General features: G+C 32.8%; 5 protein-coding genes across 5 annotated transcripts in view; 2 read left to right on the top strand and 3 right to left on the bottom strand.

Annotated features, from left to right (window-relative positions):
- The window catches only part of LOC6642423 (centaurin-gamma-1A), a 73,087-nt gene that overhangs the window by 1,559 nt on the left and 54,947 nt on the right, over positions 1-16,581 (top strand). The window lies entirely within an intron of this gene.
- LOC6642808 lies at positions 7,605-9,043 on the bottom strand. Its single transcript, XM_047010835.1, has 3 exons — positions 8,965-9,043; positions 8,504-8,773; positions 7,605-7,886 (listed from the first exon to the last, which is right to left on the bottom strand). Exons 1-3 carry the CDS (start codon positions 9,001-9,003, stop codon positions 7,653-7,655), a joined length of 543 nt encoding a protein of 180 aa, XP_046866791.1. The 5' UTR covers positions 9,004-9,043; the 3' UTR covers positions 7,605-7,652.
- Positions 10,643-11,638, bottom strand: LOC6642807. The gene is made up of 2 exons (XM_002064753.4): positions 11,546-11,638; positions 10,643-11,473 (listed from the first exon to the last, which is right to left on the bottom strand). Exons 1-2 carry the CDS (start codon positions 11,619-11,621, stop codon positions 10,821-10,823), a joined length of 729 nt encoding a protein of 242 aa, XP_002064789.1. The 5' UTR covers positions 11,622-11,638; the 3' UTR covers positions 10,643-10,820.
- On the bottom strand, positions 12,181-13,150 carry LOC6642806. The gene is made up of 2 exons (XM_002064752.3): positions 13,025-13,150; positions 12,181-12,937 (listed from the first exon to the last, which is right to left on the bottom strand). The coding sequence occupies exons 1-2, from the start codon at positions 13,092-13,094 to the stop codon at positions 12,231-12,233; spliced, it is 777 nt and encodes a 258-aa protein (XP_002064788.1). The 5' UTR covers positions 13,095-13,150; the 3' UTR covers positions 12,181-12,230.
- On the top strand, positions 15,411-16,504 carry LOC6642426. The gene is made up of 3 exons (XM_002064751.4): positions 15,411-15,531; positions 15,599-15,764; positions 15,832-16,504. The coding sequence occupies exons 1-3, from the start codon at positions 15,426-15,428 to the stop codon at positions 16,421-16,423; spliced, it is 864 nt and encodes a 287-aa protein (XP_002064787.1). The 5' UTR covers positions 15,411-15,425; the 3' UTR covers positions 16,424-16,504.

Raw genomic sequence — 16,581 nt, 5'->3', positions numbered from 1 at the left:
GCAGTTTTTTTTCTGACATTTTTCACTGTGAAATAACTAAGAAAGATGAAACTTTCAATAAAGCTTGCTAGAAAAAAGATTCTAAATTGTTTAAACGTTTCAATTGCAAAGAAAATAAAGCATTTAGGTAAATGAAACTGAAATAGACAATCGAATGCAGTTCTAACATTCTTTAAAATGAATACATTCGAATTGAATTGAATTAAATGAATCACAATATAGTATTCTAGTCGGCATTCAGGCAAAATGATTGAATGAACACACTCACAACTAAATGAATACATTGATTACTCATACGTTCGATCGATTCCGAACAAAATATTTGTTTCGTTTGTTTGTTTAAATATTTGTTTCGTTTGTTTGTTTAAATAAAAAACATAAAATCTTTTATGGTTATTCTGATTGTAAGTATTCAAAGCCCTCTGGGTTTTTTAAAGGACGTGTTAATGATGCATTGGATGATGTATCTTAAAAAAACTGTCAATATTCTAAGCCTTTGAATATAAATATTTGCTTTCGAATATGAATCCTCTTCAAATCTCCTTATTTCATTGAATAATCGCTCTCTAATTTTAAATTTTTAATCAACAAGAAGGCTCAAAATAGACTTAAAAGTTACATTATTGTTACAGGAATCTTTCGAATTTTGAATGTATTCGTTTTAGCCATCTATGAATGAATTGCTAAACCGAAATTCAAGTCTTCTTCAAATAATTTCATTTAAAATGAATAGAGAAAAAATGCAAAGCTCTGGGATAAGAATAAAAGTTTCGCAATTGACATTGACATATTCATTAATATTATCATTGTTCCGGAAGTTGGAAAACACTTCAGAGAGAGAACAAGGGAGAGAGAGAGACAGAATAATTTTCTGTTGTTTTCGATAAGAATATAAAAAATGTTCATGTACAAGTTAAATCAATGCATTAATGCTGATTTATCACTGACTTGAAAGAGTAAAAGAGACAGAGAGAAAAGGAAAGCGAGAGGAGTGCTCCATGAATATTAAATATGACGATCTGAACGAATGTAAACCGGATCCCACTATATAGTTTTGGTATGCAGAAAAGGGAATAAAGGCCTTAAGAAAGCCGATCACAATCGCGTATAGGGCAGAAGGACGACCCATCTACCATCCGCCTGGCCGACCCTTCCTTCACACCTCTTTCACATTTTGTTTGTCCGAACTATTGTTATTTGCTTGAAACTCTGTGGTTTGCTTTTGTTTTCTGTGTGTGTGTGTGTACTTTATGCTAATCTTTGGCCAAAAAATCTATGAGGCAACCAGCACACCAACAACAATGCCAAACAGCAACTACAACAAACAACCCCTCCTCATCACCCCATTTTTAATGCGGCAATTGTTGTGTGTGTTGCCAAAATGCCCATTGAAGCGAGCCGAGGCTATTGAAAGTGTCGGTTGATGTTAAAAAGAAAGAGCTTCGTTTTTGTTTAAAACAAGCTTTTCATGTATGTATATTCCCCTGTGTCTTTCTTTCTCCCTCATACTCCCTGTTGCGCTCTCTCTCTGCCTCCTGTGTATGTGTGCAAGGCATGAAATTTGATGCTCGCCTTCTTCTTCGTTGTCATCATCATCCTCTCTCTGCCACCAAAAACTAAAATCGGTACATATGTCTACCCCAGTTTTAAGAAGAATGAACAACTTTTAGATACCCTATTTGGGTCCATGTCTGACCCAAAATCAGTGGAAAATCGTGCCCTATTTGACTATTTGGGAAGTTCTAATGGGAATAGAGTCAAATTTGCCAAGGTCCTTGAACCTAGCTTGAACTTTAGTTAATCTTTAACGACGACTAAAGAAAATATTCAAGAGAATATGGTAAAAATGTAAGCTGGATCTTTCGTTCTTAATGTGTTCGAAAAGTGTTCGAAAAGTGTTAGTTCAAAAAATTATGATTTCGGCTTAGGAAATTGAGTGATCTTCGAGAGCAGCACTTTGTCAGGTTGAGGATTTAAAATCTTTAAAATCCTTCATAAATTCATTATTTTGCGTAAAGACAATAGAAAATAAGTAAAAAATAAGGAAATTTTAATATTTTAGGGCTGTCCGACCCCCCGGACTTTTCCCTGGATCCGTCCTTGGAAGATAAAAACAAAAATAATAATTAATAACTATAGCTTTTGTTTGAGAATTTAAATAGCTAGTTAGTTTTAAAGTTTTGTTTCTAAAAATTCAAACTACAAAAAAAAAACATTAATTTTAAAATATGAAATATTTGGTCATGTAGTTAGTTTGTTAAGGACAAAGCTCTTACATGTACATATTTATCATAGCGCCCAAGGGTATGCACAACATTTTAGGCTACGCCAATCTTTTCTCGCTTCATTTAGTTGCAATTCCCAAATAGTTTTAGCGTTGATGACATGGTATGGCTATTTCAATTCTAGAGTTCTTTACCAAAGTCTGCAGAGACAACCTACTCACCTTTGTTCCATTTGAAATAATCATCTTTTGGTAAATTAACCTCGAGCCGGCTTAAATGCAAGGTTTGGCAAAAAAGAAAAACTATATTGTCCATTTATTCCCCTAAGAACATCATACAAATAAGATTCCTATTGGGGTGCCCTATAAGCTGATAAGTAGAGTACATTTTTCTATTAACCAAATTCTCCAATACCTAAAATTGTTTCAATTGTTTGTAACTGATGAAATGTCATCACAATTCTATTTAAATTCTTGATCTACTTGTTGCACTCAATCTAAAAGATATACCCATTTAGTTTGTGGATTATGCAGGGTGTGAAAACTGAAACCGTTCACAAAATACGAAACCCAAAAAACCGGTTCTAAAATGCTTTATTAGAAAATCTGTCGACAACAACAACAAAATGTAAACAAAATTGTTGTTGGTTCTGTGTTTGATGTTGATTCTTGTTCATTCTGTCTATTTCGTTCCGTTCTGTTCTGTTCACCTTATCGTTCAAACCAGAATACAAAAAAACATTAAAAAAAAATTCACAAATACAAGAGATGGAGCAGCAGCTCATAAACCGTTTTATTTTCCTTTTATTTATACATATTTTTTTTTGCACGCGACTTTCTTATTGGCATTGACCTGAAAGAGTGTCAGCCGGTGCGGTGAATTGTTATAAAGGAGGAGGAGGAGGATGGGGTGGAGTGATTGGGGAAGTGGTCACCGATGAAGATGGATGATGCCTATTGAAAGTTCAAATAACGGAGCATAATAATAATTACATATAAACGAATCTATTCAAGAGGTCAAGGTGTCTATCTTTCTCTTTCTCTCTCTCTCTCTCTCTTGGTCTGTCTATTTTGAAATGAACCAAAAAAATCTCTAAACAAAAATATTCTTTTCATTAAGTTCAATGGTGGATAAATATTTACATATACAAATTCTTTAAAAAATTTTTTGTTATTTTTAAGGCATTTTTTATTGTTTATTATCTGCTCCATGTGTAGCATAAAAATTAGCATATCCTATTTAGATAGTATAAACGAGAGTCAATAATCAACACTTTGTATTGATTAGTTTTATAACATTACGAATATATTTTGGGCTCTTTTTTTAACAACAATTTACTGCTCAATCCAATTTCTGAAGAGATTAGACTTCTTTTATAAGTGGCTTGGCAACAGACACATAAAAAAAGGGTTAAGAAATTTGGCCTATTGGTCATGGCCTACAAGAAACACAACAGAAACTATTGATTTGCCTGTAAAAAGATATCAAAACCATATAAGGCATATTTTTATGAATTTGATGGATCATAAAACGTACATAGAAACGCATGTATGGATGTTGAACAATTCTTTCAACGACCCAAATTTGAAATATATTAAAGATGACATTTGTCGTCATCTGATTATTAGCTGAAAATCGAAAATCGTGGAAAAGCGTTTTTGTGTCACTTCTGAGTGAGTGATCAATAATAAATTGTTTACTAAACTGAGCGAGAGATAAAATAATAAATCTATGTATGTAATTATCAACATAAGTGAGCAATGTAGTGAGCAACTGAACGAGTGAGCATGTACTGAGTTGAGTCACTTAGAAAAAAAGAACAAGTGAAAATGTTTAGCAAGATTTAAAATAAAATATATATCCAATTAGCAGCTAAAAATCGATAATGATAATCCTTGGAATGAGAAGGCTCGATGTAACCTTGTTTAGCTTGGACCAATTATGTTGTATTCTTATCAGAAGTTTATTGAGTTTTTCAGTTCTTTTAGATGTGATTTCGGCAGTTTTTCTTTCAATGAAGTAACAAATACATTGCCAGATATAATCAATTTTTGTCTATCCAGCCAAAATAATGAGTCAATTTAAAAATTGCTACAAAATGCTACAAAAAACATTTTTTTATATGCCATTTGCTTCAACAACAATTTTTGCATTTTCTTTGAGCCTTATAATTTATAAAATATAAAAACTTCGTATTTCTTACCACATATTTTGAAGATTTCTTTTCAATTCAATTAACAATTTCTGCATAAATATTAAAAGATGTCAAAAAATACTTTTGTCCTTCAGAAAACAATAATAGATTTATTTTTATTTAATCATAATTAAAGTAACATAATTTCTCGACCACAATCTCTGGAATTTGTCATGATCGAAACTAAATCAAATTTAAAACTTAAGATTGAAGTTAAGGCAAATATTAACCAAATATGCGTTTTCATGTATATAAAACAGATAGGCTCAATAAAATAGTTTTTAATTTTAATTTTTTCATTGCCAAATGTTCAATTTGAAATAAAAACTACAATAAAAATCTCCCCCATTTGCGGTCAATTTTAAAAAGTTTAGAGAATCCTCGAATTGGGTCTTTCACCCTTCTTTCACTTAATCCTTAAGTCAACATAAATGAATAAATGTTTGAGCACTTAGCTTTGAACATTTATAACAAATTGTTAAATTAATAGTTATTTTACCGATCACTAATAACCGCTATTCAAAATGAATTCACCTGGCAAACTAATATAAATACATATACATTTATATATGTATCTTTATAGATGTAGTAATAGACCGAACATCGATGTCAGCGTAGCAACAACAAAAGCAACAAAAAAGTGGAAACGCTAACGGCAAAAATGAATTTCCAAAAACAAATTTCCTCTCTGTTATCTGTGGCGATTGCCCTCCTCCTTCTCCTCCTTCATCCCATTAAAGCATTTGCAATTAGCCTCATCGACTTTATTTTGCAATACTCTATAGAACAGAAAGGTATATTCGTTTTGTAGACAACAGATTAGAATGATGAATCGAATGTTGTTGTTATAAAAATTGTTTTTTTGAAAATTTATTTATTTGAGCTTTTGCCTAGATCTTTACTATATGCCTAGATCTAAGGCCTAGATCTAAGGCCTAGATCTAAGGCCTTTTCCAAACTGGCGTTACGAAACATTACGACAATTTGATAACAAAAACCTAAAAATATTAATTGCATTAACAAATTTTTGCAACAATTTTTCTAAAGTTATACATTTAAAACAAATTTGTTTGTTATCTTTCGATTTTTTGGACCCTGGTAGTATATTGAAAATAAAATAAATGCTGAATAAAAGGTTTTAAAACTCATTAAGTTACAAAGTTTCTAAAACTAAGCTAAATTTATTCTTTTAGTTCTTAACAATTCTTAAAATATAGAGTTTAGATTTGTTTCATATTTATTTATCTAAACCTTCACATGTGATTTTAAATCGGTAAACGTTATAAGATTATTAATCTACTACTCTTACTTTATTTTTTTATTATACAAAAAGATTTTGTAAAGTTTTTTTCCAAGCAATAAAAACAGAGAACATAAAAGTTTTTAAAGTTTTTCTGAGAAAAAATCATGAATCAAAACATGTATAATAAAATAAAAAATAAATAAACAACGTTAGTTTGAAATTAAAATTTATTTTAAGTACCTTTCATCTAATTCAAGAGGAAAAGTTTATCTATTTATTTAAATAGATTTTTATATTTTATTTTATTCTGTTTCAAAAGCGTTCGTTTTTATTCTGTTGTGTTATGAGAGGCTGGTTTTCTAAAAGCTTTTCTTAACTTAAAAATTACGTTAAACTCCTTTTATACTTCACTTTTAGAATCTACCTTATTAGAATTTTTATTGAAGAGAAAGAGTATTTGCATATTTGTCTACAGTTTCCATAATTTGCTATCTCATCATCTGCTGCCTGTTCTATTCAGTTTTATAATCTCATTCTGGGTCTTTAGTCTTTTTTTTTTTTACGCTTATCGCACTTGCTTAATGTGTCTGTTGTGTCTATATTGTATTGGCCGGCATGCGTTTGGGGGCAAGCTTATATTTATTTATTTAATATTAAAAATTGTACAATAATATTGACAAAGGGACTTTTAAACATATTTATATTTGTTTTGACTACCATTCACACAACACATATGCACGACATTCGGAAGTAGAGGCAATTGTGGTCGGTCATGGGCGTAGTTGAATGCTCAAAAGGGGGTAACACTCTCACTTTTCTATTAATAGAGATTTTGTAGGTAATCTTAATTGGAAAATTTGTTTATCACGTTAAACACACATCCAAAATGCTGAGGTAAAAGAAAAAAATTGATTACTTGTAAATATTTTTACCCATTCCATGTCTATAGATATTGCTGACATTTGAAAAAGTAAGTTTTCTGTTCTGGAACCACCATAAAAACAGTAGCAAAAATTCTAAATAGTCAATGCTTAAAAAAAATAAAAGCCAAATGAATTTATAATCTGTTTTATATTTACACAAATTAACAGGCGTTAATAAGTCATCGATGAGGGGGCTTTCGCATTATCGACTAGATCGATGTGAGCTCTGACTTGAATGTTTCTAATGTTTCTCTGGAATTAACCTGAAATCATTTTCAGATTATTACAATTACTTCCTACCCCCTTTACGACCATGTTGTTCGAGCTCTTGTGTGCTGAAGAGGGGATTGTCTGTCGATACGGTTGAGAGTGTGGTAACATGGAAATATCAACAAATACAAATGAATGAGTCGAGAGACAAAGCCCCTAGATGGTGGTGGTGGAGGGCCAGCAGAGTAGGTGGGGGAGGGGGGCAATTGCAAATATCAAGCGACAACGACACATGTGCAACCAAAACGACGCTGGCAGAGCTGAAGGCATGCGTGTCCATCGTCTAACCATGCCGTCTCTACATCACTTTTCTCCTCTCCCCCCTACCGCCTCTTCCTTCTTCACCCTTCTCGCCAGGCACCTTTGTTTATTTTTAACACAAATCACATTAAAAATACCTTCTGCACTTTGCAAACAACAAAAAATTTGTTGCAAATCAACAAAAAAAAAAAAGAACAATAAACCGAAAGAGAACTTAAATAAACTTTTCAACAAAAAGAAATGCAAAACATTTCGATAAACAACAACAAAAGAAACAAATAAACTGCTTGCACTTAAGCAAAATTAAGTCATCATCATGCCAAGCCAAATTTGGAAAACATTTTTCGAATGAATCATCATCGTTTTGTTGTGACAGCTAAATAAGAAATTTATCATATTGCTTTGACTTATATGGTGGATTAACTGTAACTGATGCTACATATATATCCGCTCATGAATGTAAAAAAAAAAAACATTTAATAACAAAATTTTATAAATGGTTTTTTTTATTTCGGTTATGGATAATTATATATCAATTAGTTTTTGGTCAATGCATTTGCATGTTGCTTTTCTCTTTCGATATAATCATCAAATGCTTTACCCACAACTTTCCCACTAACCTTGGCCATTTTCCAAAAATAGCTAGATACATCGGTGAGAAAACTTTTGGTTATCTGTTGTAATTTATCATCAGTCAACAGGGCTTGATATTCAACATTGCTAAGACCCGTCTCGGCCTCACGGTTCACTAATAATGGTGATTTACTAAACTGCAAATAAATTAAAGCAAATTAATTAAAGATCAAGAATAAGTTACTTAAAAGGTATTTTTTTTATTAGTTTAGATTCTTTATTTTGATTTGGTTTTTAATGTGAAAACCAAAAACACCTTTTAAGGGGACATACATATACAACTAGGATTGATTTCTTGTTAGTTCACTTCTCATCCACATTTTTCCTTAAAATTTTAAGCATATCTGAGATATAGCCAAGTTTTTTAGGCTACCTACCTAGTCTATCACAAAGACTTCTTGAACTGAAAAGTTTTTTTTTTTTTTACTTTATTTATCAAATAAGTAGCGAAAATTTCTCAAAAATTCATGAAAGGATTGTCTTGCAATTTGTTGTGGATTTATCTAGATATCTAGATTTTGGTTAAGAAAATTTTTTAACAATTTATGTATAGTTTTTATCCCAAAAGGTACTTTTTCGAATGTTTTCAAAAATTAAAACATATATTAAATGCCAAAAAAAGTTACATATTTTTAGATATACATACTTTTAGTTAAAAAAACTGTAACGATCAATTATAAAAAGTTCTTCTTGAAAAAACCGCTCAAAAAATCCCTTTGTGGTTGTTTATATTCACTTAGAAAACATTTCTTACCTCCTCAAATATACTCAGCCACATTTCATCCTTTTTCTCTAGTTCATTGACAGCAATAGCCTCATTTAGACGGGTTACATAGAGTTGTATATCCTGGGCTCTCTTCATTTGTGGATTCAATTTGGCTCCAACTTGACTAAAGTAAGAAATTTGTGCACGAAATAGAGAATTTAATAGGTTGATTGTCTCATTTCGAGCCTCTGCCACCAATTCTTTTTGCAACTCATCATTTAATAGAGGTGCATTTGTTGTTGGTGCAGCCACAAGAGTCTGAAATGAAAGTAAAGTAAAGTATAAGTAATAATTGTTTAGTTGACTTCAAGCTTGACTTTAGTTGACTTGTAGCGTTAACAATTAAACTTTGTTTTTCGTTTTATCATTTTATCAGTTGTGTTTTTTGTTTTTTAACTGATGCCGAATGTTTTCGATAATAGAACAGGTGTTTCCCACTGATTACTTACCTGAACTAGAACACTTAATAAAATGAAATATTTTAGCATTATTTTTAGCTTTAATTGTGCTTGCTTCGACTGATGTTTAATTCAAACTGATCAGAAATTTAAAAAAATTGATTTCATTGCCAGTGATAGAGCCGAGATGATATTCCTCTAGGGACTGCCAACTGATAAGCCAATGTGAAGGTTTTAATGTTTAAAAAAAAAATCTCAACTTGTGAGGCGAGACTTTTTTGCTTTTGTTCGTCTTATTTTTTGGAGATTGTCTTAGATGATTAATTGCGTCGTAGATGACTGCAAAAATTAGAATTTTTACTTTTTATGGCACGTTTTCATATGGTGAGAGTGAAATTGATCTGAAATGGATTCTCAAGGTCACAGACCTGGCTGCGGGGGTTAATATTTAGTTTGGTCTTACCACTTGCTACAAACTTGCGATTCTGTGCCATAAAACTAAACATGTACAAACAATTTAGACAGCAGTAATTGGCCAAGTTTACGTGTTGTAGCAACTGTGCAATCAATTGCCATAAAATCGGTTTAAGTTAAGACCAATTTGGCTCTATAACACTTTGCTAACGTCAAATACTAGGAGGAGAAATAGGATAGATAACATATAGACACCTTGTCTATTGTTTTTTTCTTGAAAATATATGTAGTCTAGATCTGCAGATCTAGAGTCTAGATAGGGTCAAGCCTGTGACTTATGTTGGGATTTATTTTTATATTTTGGTAATTTAATCTTTAAATTTTGATATATTTTAATTTAATAAAAATTCATTTGAGATTAGGATCATATTAATTTAATTTTTCGGTTATTTTTTGGCAGGATTTTCACATAATTAATACCCACAAAAATGTTAATTTAAAATTTTTAATAAAATTTTTAATTTTAAAAACAAAATTTAGATTTTTGCCGTTCTACACTGGTCGAGATGTCGAAAATTTTGGCAGAAACGATGGTAAAAATTATCTAGTTTTGGCTTATTTTTCCAATTTCTGCCGAAATTGAAAACTTTTTAGAGTATACTAAAAAATTTTAGTTTAAGTTTATTAATTTTGGATCGTCTATTATCCATTTAATGCATCATAATTATAATGGTAAAATAAAATGACATCCAACAATTTAAAATAAAAAGCCTACAAGTATGCAATTGGGTAAAATTTTACAATTTTCTACGAATTACAAGAAATAAATGGTCAAATTGAAAAAACAGAAAATAATTTTTTAGTCTTACAAACCTGCCTACCATTAAAATGTTTATGTCCAAGCTTGCAGACCCTTTTACCATTTACCATTTTGCTAGCTCAAATTGAGCGGTTGACGCTGTTTTGAGTATAGCAGCTCAAAGTATGCTGCATAATTTTGTCTGCCATTCGTTCATCATTTCTATAGAAATTGTAAAGATGGCGAAAAGTATGCAACTATTTTGCAGCATATGAAGAAAATGAATGAATTTTAATAGAATTTCGTTAATCAATTTTTGCCTGCTACCTTTAAAATCTAGCCATAAATTGCCTGCCAAAAATTGGGATTGGATTAAGATTAAAAATGATCCGATTTTAAAAACAAACCAATTTCAAGTTGTATTAACTAATCAAACTGGTAAACGGGAAATGTGATTGTAAACCTCTAATCGACATGCTAATCTCTATGATTAGATTAAAGCTCCTCATTTATGAGTATTTTGAATTTTGCACATGGGTCGTTGGTGGTTGTTTTATGGTCAAAACGTTTTTTCTTTTTTTTTTTGCTATATATGTACATATATTGTTGGACTTATAAATGATTGATTAGAAACTATATTTAACTTTAGGAATTTCACAGTTGTTGATTTTATGATGGGTGTGGCGGGGGAATCTTACAGATTTGTAAGTAGTCCCAAGATGTCAGAAAGGGAACGTCCATCAATTAAATTATTGCACATGGGCGTTAGAAGTTCATTTATATAGTTGGCAACCCAATCCGTATTATCATTGATGCTTAATGTAATGAACTCTACGATGATTTCGTTCAATTTATCGTTCAGTATGCGGTATTTCGATAGATTTTCAATTTCAGAGACCACCTTGCCAACTTTCACATAAACATTAATACTCTTCACTGACAACTCTCCGCTGATCACACCCAACGAATAACTGATGCGGCCCGAAATGTTCAAATCCTCGAGAGCCAAAAAGGCACCGCCTTCACGTTCCATACGATATCCACTGCCGACATCAGCCTTATATTGAGTGGTCAAATTCAAGCTCGGGAAATTCAATTCGTAATCGATACGGCTCAAAATCAAATTGGTTTTCATGACAACAATATCATAGGCGCTGAGTCCTTCCAGTGTGAAATCTTGAACCTCGCCATTGGCACTCAATTCACCAGTGCTGAATGAGAATTGCCTGTGCTCCAGTTTAAGAGGCGATACAACTGGAATGTTATGCTTCTCCGAACCATTTTCCATTACGATTTTCAGTGCTTCCAAACCGTCCACAATATTGCTTGAAACCGAACGTTCTTGAGCTAAAAAATTAAATAAATTTGTTTATGTAAAAAGGATTTTTGAGGAATACTTTTTTTAGTCAAAGGACTTACCTGCCAAAGATTCGGCTACTTCGGCACCGTGGCAGCTGGCCAGCAAAGCAATCAAAAAGAGGGCAAGGAACTTCATTTTTACTTTTGAACTTGTTCACTCAACGAAATGAAACTACTGTATAATCCAGAGAAAGTGGGGTGTCTTATATAGCCAAATGTTAAGGTGAGATAATGTATCTCTAATACCTAATATTTATATATATATATGGTTTCGGTAGCTTTAATCGGCATTTAATTTCATGAATGTTTTATGTCTGATAAGGAAATAGTATAAGCTAGATTAGGCAACAAAAAACTCAAGTGGCCACAATAAATACAATAAATATATAAAGATCTTTTACGTTTTGCCGATCAATGAGTGTTAAGTTGTAAAACTCTCAAGTTGAATCTTGTAATTTTGATTTACTAATGAACGAAACATAAGTTCATGCTTGTCTTTATTAATTGTGAAGAGAACTTGCTTTAAGAGTAGGTCAAACTTAAAAATTTACAAGCCAATTGCTTATTGATGGGGAAAACCCAAAGATAATTCCGATTTACCACTCAACTTAGAGATGGAACTATGAATGGGTAAAAAAGTTTGTCAATGAATTAGCAACCCCAAAAAACCACCCAACGCAATGAAATAGAAATTATTTTTCAAATTGTCCAAATTAAAGCAGTTTTAATCGGTAAAGTTTGTGAATTACCACTCGAATTCTGGAGGAATGCAAACTTCCTTCTCACCACCCTCACCGCCAGAGCCGCTGATGACATCGGCAATGCTGACCTCCTCCAAGATACTGTTAACGGCGGGCACAGCAATAGCCTCAATTGTCTCTGTGATCAAATCCTCATTCTCATTGATGGCCAATTCAACAGCTTCGGCCAAATAGACGTTCATCTTCTCGTTAACAGTACCATCACCCAAAATACCCTCAATTTCGGAATCAACCTCACCAATGTGAGTACGAACCTCAAGAGATTTCAGTGAAAGTTTGCCCGACAGCATACCCAAACTGTATTTCAAAGTACCCCAGATAACCATATCCTTGATGGCGAATTTGGCATGACCGGCACCGATCAAGTTGATTGTGAAACCGTATTTCTTAAGCAAAACTTCCAAATCGTATTGGGTATCAACATTCACATCACGGAAGGTGAATTTGTAGGTAACCTTGCTGGTCAGAGCATTGACCTTCATCTCATCAATATCGAATTCGTTCAAACCATTTAGACGGAAATGATCAACGGTACCCTTAACCTTCAAAGCAGATGTATCGATATCGATGGCCTTGTGATCGATTCTAAGGGGGGCCAATGGTGGAATACCCAAACCGGCAAAACCACAAGGCATTTGCTCTTGAATGCCCTCAATCAGATCCACAATTGTGCTCGAGATGGACATGGAGTCTGAAATCAATCAAAATATTTAAGATAAGAATTTTGGTTATCTTTTAAAACTTTCTTTTCTCTCACTCGCTCTCTATCTCAACTCACCGATGGGCTCGCCCACGGAGGCAGCATTGCTGATAGCCACAAGGGCAAAGAGAGCCACAAAGATTTTCATTATTATTGCTTTTTTGACTTGAGTGTCCTATTACTGATCGCAGAACCAACAGTATTTATACTACTCAATCGTTTCATTCGACACCTGTCTTTTATAGACCCGATAAGAGCAGCGATTTTCTTTGATTAGCTTTTTGTGTAGCAGGAGAAGGTATTTCGAACAACTTTTTACGACTGTCTTCTTATCTCGTTTAAATGTTTTGTGTGGCAATTTTTTTTTTAATTTGCACGATATAGATCTAGTTGACGTCTCCCCCAGGAAGTGGCTAAAGATGTGGGCTCGATGGTGTTTAGGGTTGAAAATTTCTGGAAAAAACACGGGGACAAAGCTCAATTGTATATAATAGACATTTTTTTCAAGTCCCTGTCTAAGCCATTTCAGATTAGATCAGACTTCAGTTTTTATGACTTGAATTGCAAGTGTTTATCTAAAAGATTGTTTGGATTTTGATTTACAATCCGATTTAGAGTTAAGAGAAGCCCCCCATTCAAGTTTTATGATTGATTTGATTAACACCTGACGTTTGAGTGATTTATTTTAAGGATTTGGTTTAATAATAATATTTTTTTGGAGAATACGAAATGCTCTATGGTATGGCAATCTATGTTTTACCATTTTGAATAGTTTCGTATACATTATTTTCTTTGAGATTTAGAAAATTTTTCTTGTCGTGTTAGTAGTTTGGCGACCTTTTCCATTTGTGGTGGATAAAAAGGTAAACGAAAATAGCTCTTTTTTATGAACACGTATTTTATTAAGTTTTTTTTACAATCATCAAACAAATATAAATAAAAGATTGATAAATCTCTTTAAATCTCTTTTTAACCAGTCGACTTTATATCTTTCTTTAGTCTTTAATTGTATGAATTTTGAAAAATTTAAAATTTTAAAATGACTCAAGCCTGGAATCATAGCGCTAATGAAAAATACAATAAACAATTTTGGAATAGTTCTTCTACAATGTAAAGAACTGAACAAAAAGTCAAGGAAAATTTTGGATTTACAATTTTAATCAATCAATTTTAAAATGGGGGAATTTCTTTTGGCACGTTTTGAAAACATTCCCTGACGTCAAATTTTTTGTAGAGATGTATGTTTGATGTTCGGACAAATCGGTCAAATACAAGTAAAAGGAGTGAATCTTAATAAGTATTACGATTAGATCCCTATAAATTTGTGGCTTAAAATAAATGTGTTATCATGAAAATGTTTGTTTGTGTGATTTACAATCAGATTTCCAGTTAAAAAAACTGTCCACCTGGTCAATTTTTTTTTTGATTTATTTAACACCTGTTGCTCTCGAGTGAATTTTTTAAAAGATTTTTAGAGAACACAATAAATAAAGATGAATATAAAATGCTCTACATTGGGAATGCCAATGATTATATAGACAGTAAAATCAATATTCTATATCTTGCAATCAATAACAAAACAAAACTTTACATTTGTCTTATGTATTCCCAATAATATTTATAAAATTTATTTTTACAAAACGTTCTTTCAATAATACTCCGACTGAAATCAGTTGTTTCTTGCCTTTAACTGCTGTTTTCTAAACAGTGTTGCAAAGTGCCAATATAAAGTAGGTGTTGTTACCAATACTAATATTAAAATCTTAATTTATTGGAAACAAAAAATGCTCTATTATTCTACCTGTGGTGTCAAAGGGAACTCCTAAATTGTTTATTCTAATCTAACCTAGTCCAAAATACTTGCTGATATATCAACAGATTTAGCACCCTTACAATTACAATTATGGGTAAATGATTCTTAAACTCAATTGAGTTACTAACCTGACCAATTGACTCTTAATTGGGCAGAGTAGATTTCAACACCTGCGACGCATGTTTGTTTTTTACTTTAAACTCTATTGTTATTGATTTGCCTATGTCCCACTTCTGTTTCGCAATGATAAGTTGTATATTACGCTAAATCGTTAACCCAATCGTTGGGCAATTGGCCAAAAGATTAGATCAATAATATGGAAACAATAGCCACTTGTGTGTGGGCCAACAAGTGTTTTGCACTCCTGGTAAGGAAGCGGGTACAATTCTTCTCTACCCCCTCAAATGAATTGGCTTATCAATTTTTCTTTTTGTGTTTGGTGTTTTTTTCTTTTAATTGCATTCTTGCGAAGCTAAAATAGAACTTTTGGCGAAGAGGAGACCCGCATCATAAATAATCGTATTGGGTGCTAATCAAAAACGCTTTTACAGATTACCACTTAAATATATTGAGTGGTTGGTAAATCTACGTCTGTTTGGTTTAACTAAAAAACGGCTATAAAAGGCGCTGACTTAAGTTAATTTCAACAGCTATCAAAGTCTAACAATGAGAGCTTTCGCGTATGTTTTTGTGGCCCTTTTTGCCTGTGTGGCAGCCTACGATGTTGAATTCTTGAGCGAGGAGCAATGGAATCGCCTGGTGGAAACCAATCGTAAGTGGGAGTGTAGGAGGGTGAAAGGGAAAATGGGCATAAATTAATTTAATTTATTATTTTACAGCTGCTCAGCCTGATACTCAAGGCTTGGTTCTAAATTCGCAAGCCAAGAAGGCAGTGAAGAACCTAATGGCCCAATTGCCCTGCGGTTGGCCCGAATATGGTATCCCACCTCTAGCCCCTTATACCAATGCTGATCTTCAGATCCATTTGGCTCAATCTGTGGTCGAGTATGTCTCTCAAATTAATTGATTTGCTCTTTGCTGTTTCTAATGCTAATTGCATTTTACTTCTTAGTTCTTTGCTGCAATTCTTGCGTTTCCGTTTCGATGGCTTGGATGAAATGGAGATCAAGAAATTGAAGGTCAGCTATACGTTCAGCAAGAAGGTTCAATTCAGTTTCAATTTCAAGGAATTGAAGGCTACCTCTCATTTCTTGAACACCGATACTTTCATCGATTTCCTTAAGCAATTGGGTCTGTCTGTGCGTTATGAGAGCTCTGGTCCATTGTCCTTCAAGTTGGAGAATCTCTCGATTCAGGGTTCATTCAAGTACAAGATGCCCTTCATCTTTGGTTCGATTAAGATCTATAAATTTGAATGTATTGTCGGTCTGGGTGGTGTCACTTCCAACATTGGTGGCGTCATGGGCAACGGTCGCATCAATGAGTTTATCAATGATATTATTGACTACGAAGTGCCAGCCTTCATTAATGGTAATCAGAAGACAATTAGTGCTAAAATTGAAGAGATCTTTGTCCCGTTGGTGAATTCAAAACTTAAGGGTCATAAGGTTTGGTATTTGTTTAGCCTATTGGCCAGTTCGACCAGAACTTGTAATCCAACTCCCGCTCCTTGGCTAGCCATTGATCCTGTTAAGCAGCATTGATTTACCAAACAACAAAATGGAGTTTAATAATTGTCAATAAAGCAAAACATATAAATAAATCTATTTGACGATCTATAAAAAGTATTTAATTACCTATTGGCTACCCTATCTGTCAGGTATTAGCCACTTGTCTTATCTTGCCTCGAGGGGGCCTATAA

The sequence above is a fragment of the Drosophila willistoni genome (assembly GCF_018902025.1).
Source record: "Drosophila willistoni isolate 14030-0811.24 chromosome 2R unlocalized genomic scaffold, UCI_dwil_1.1 Seg167, whole genome shotgun sequence".
Lineage (NCBI taxonomy): Eukaryota > Metazoa > Arthropoda > Insecta > Diptera > Drosophilidae > Drosophila > Drosophila willistoni.
The sequence above is the reverse complement of the archived record's forward strand: the minus strand, read 5'-3'. Positions and strand labels throughout refer to the sequence as shown.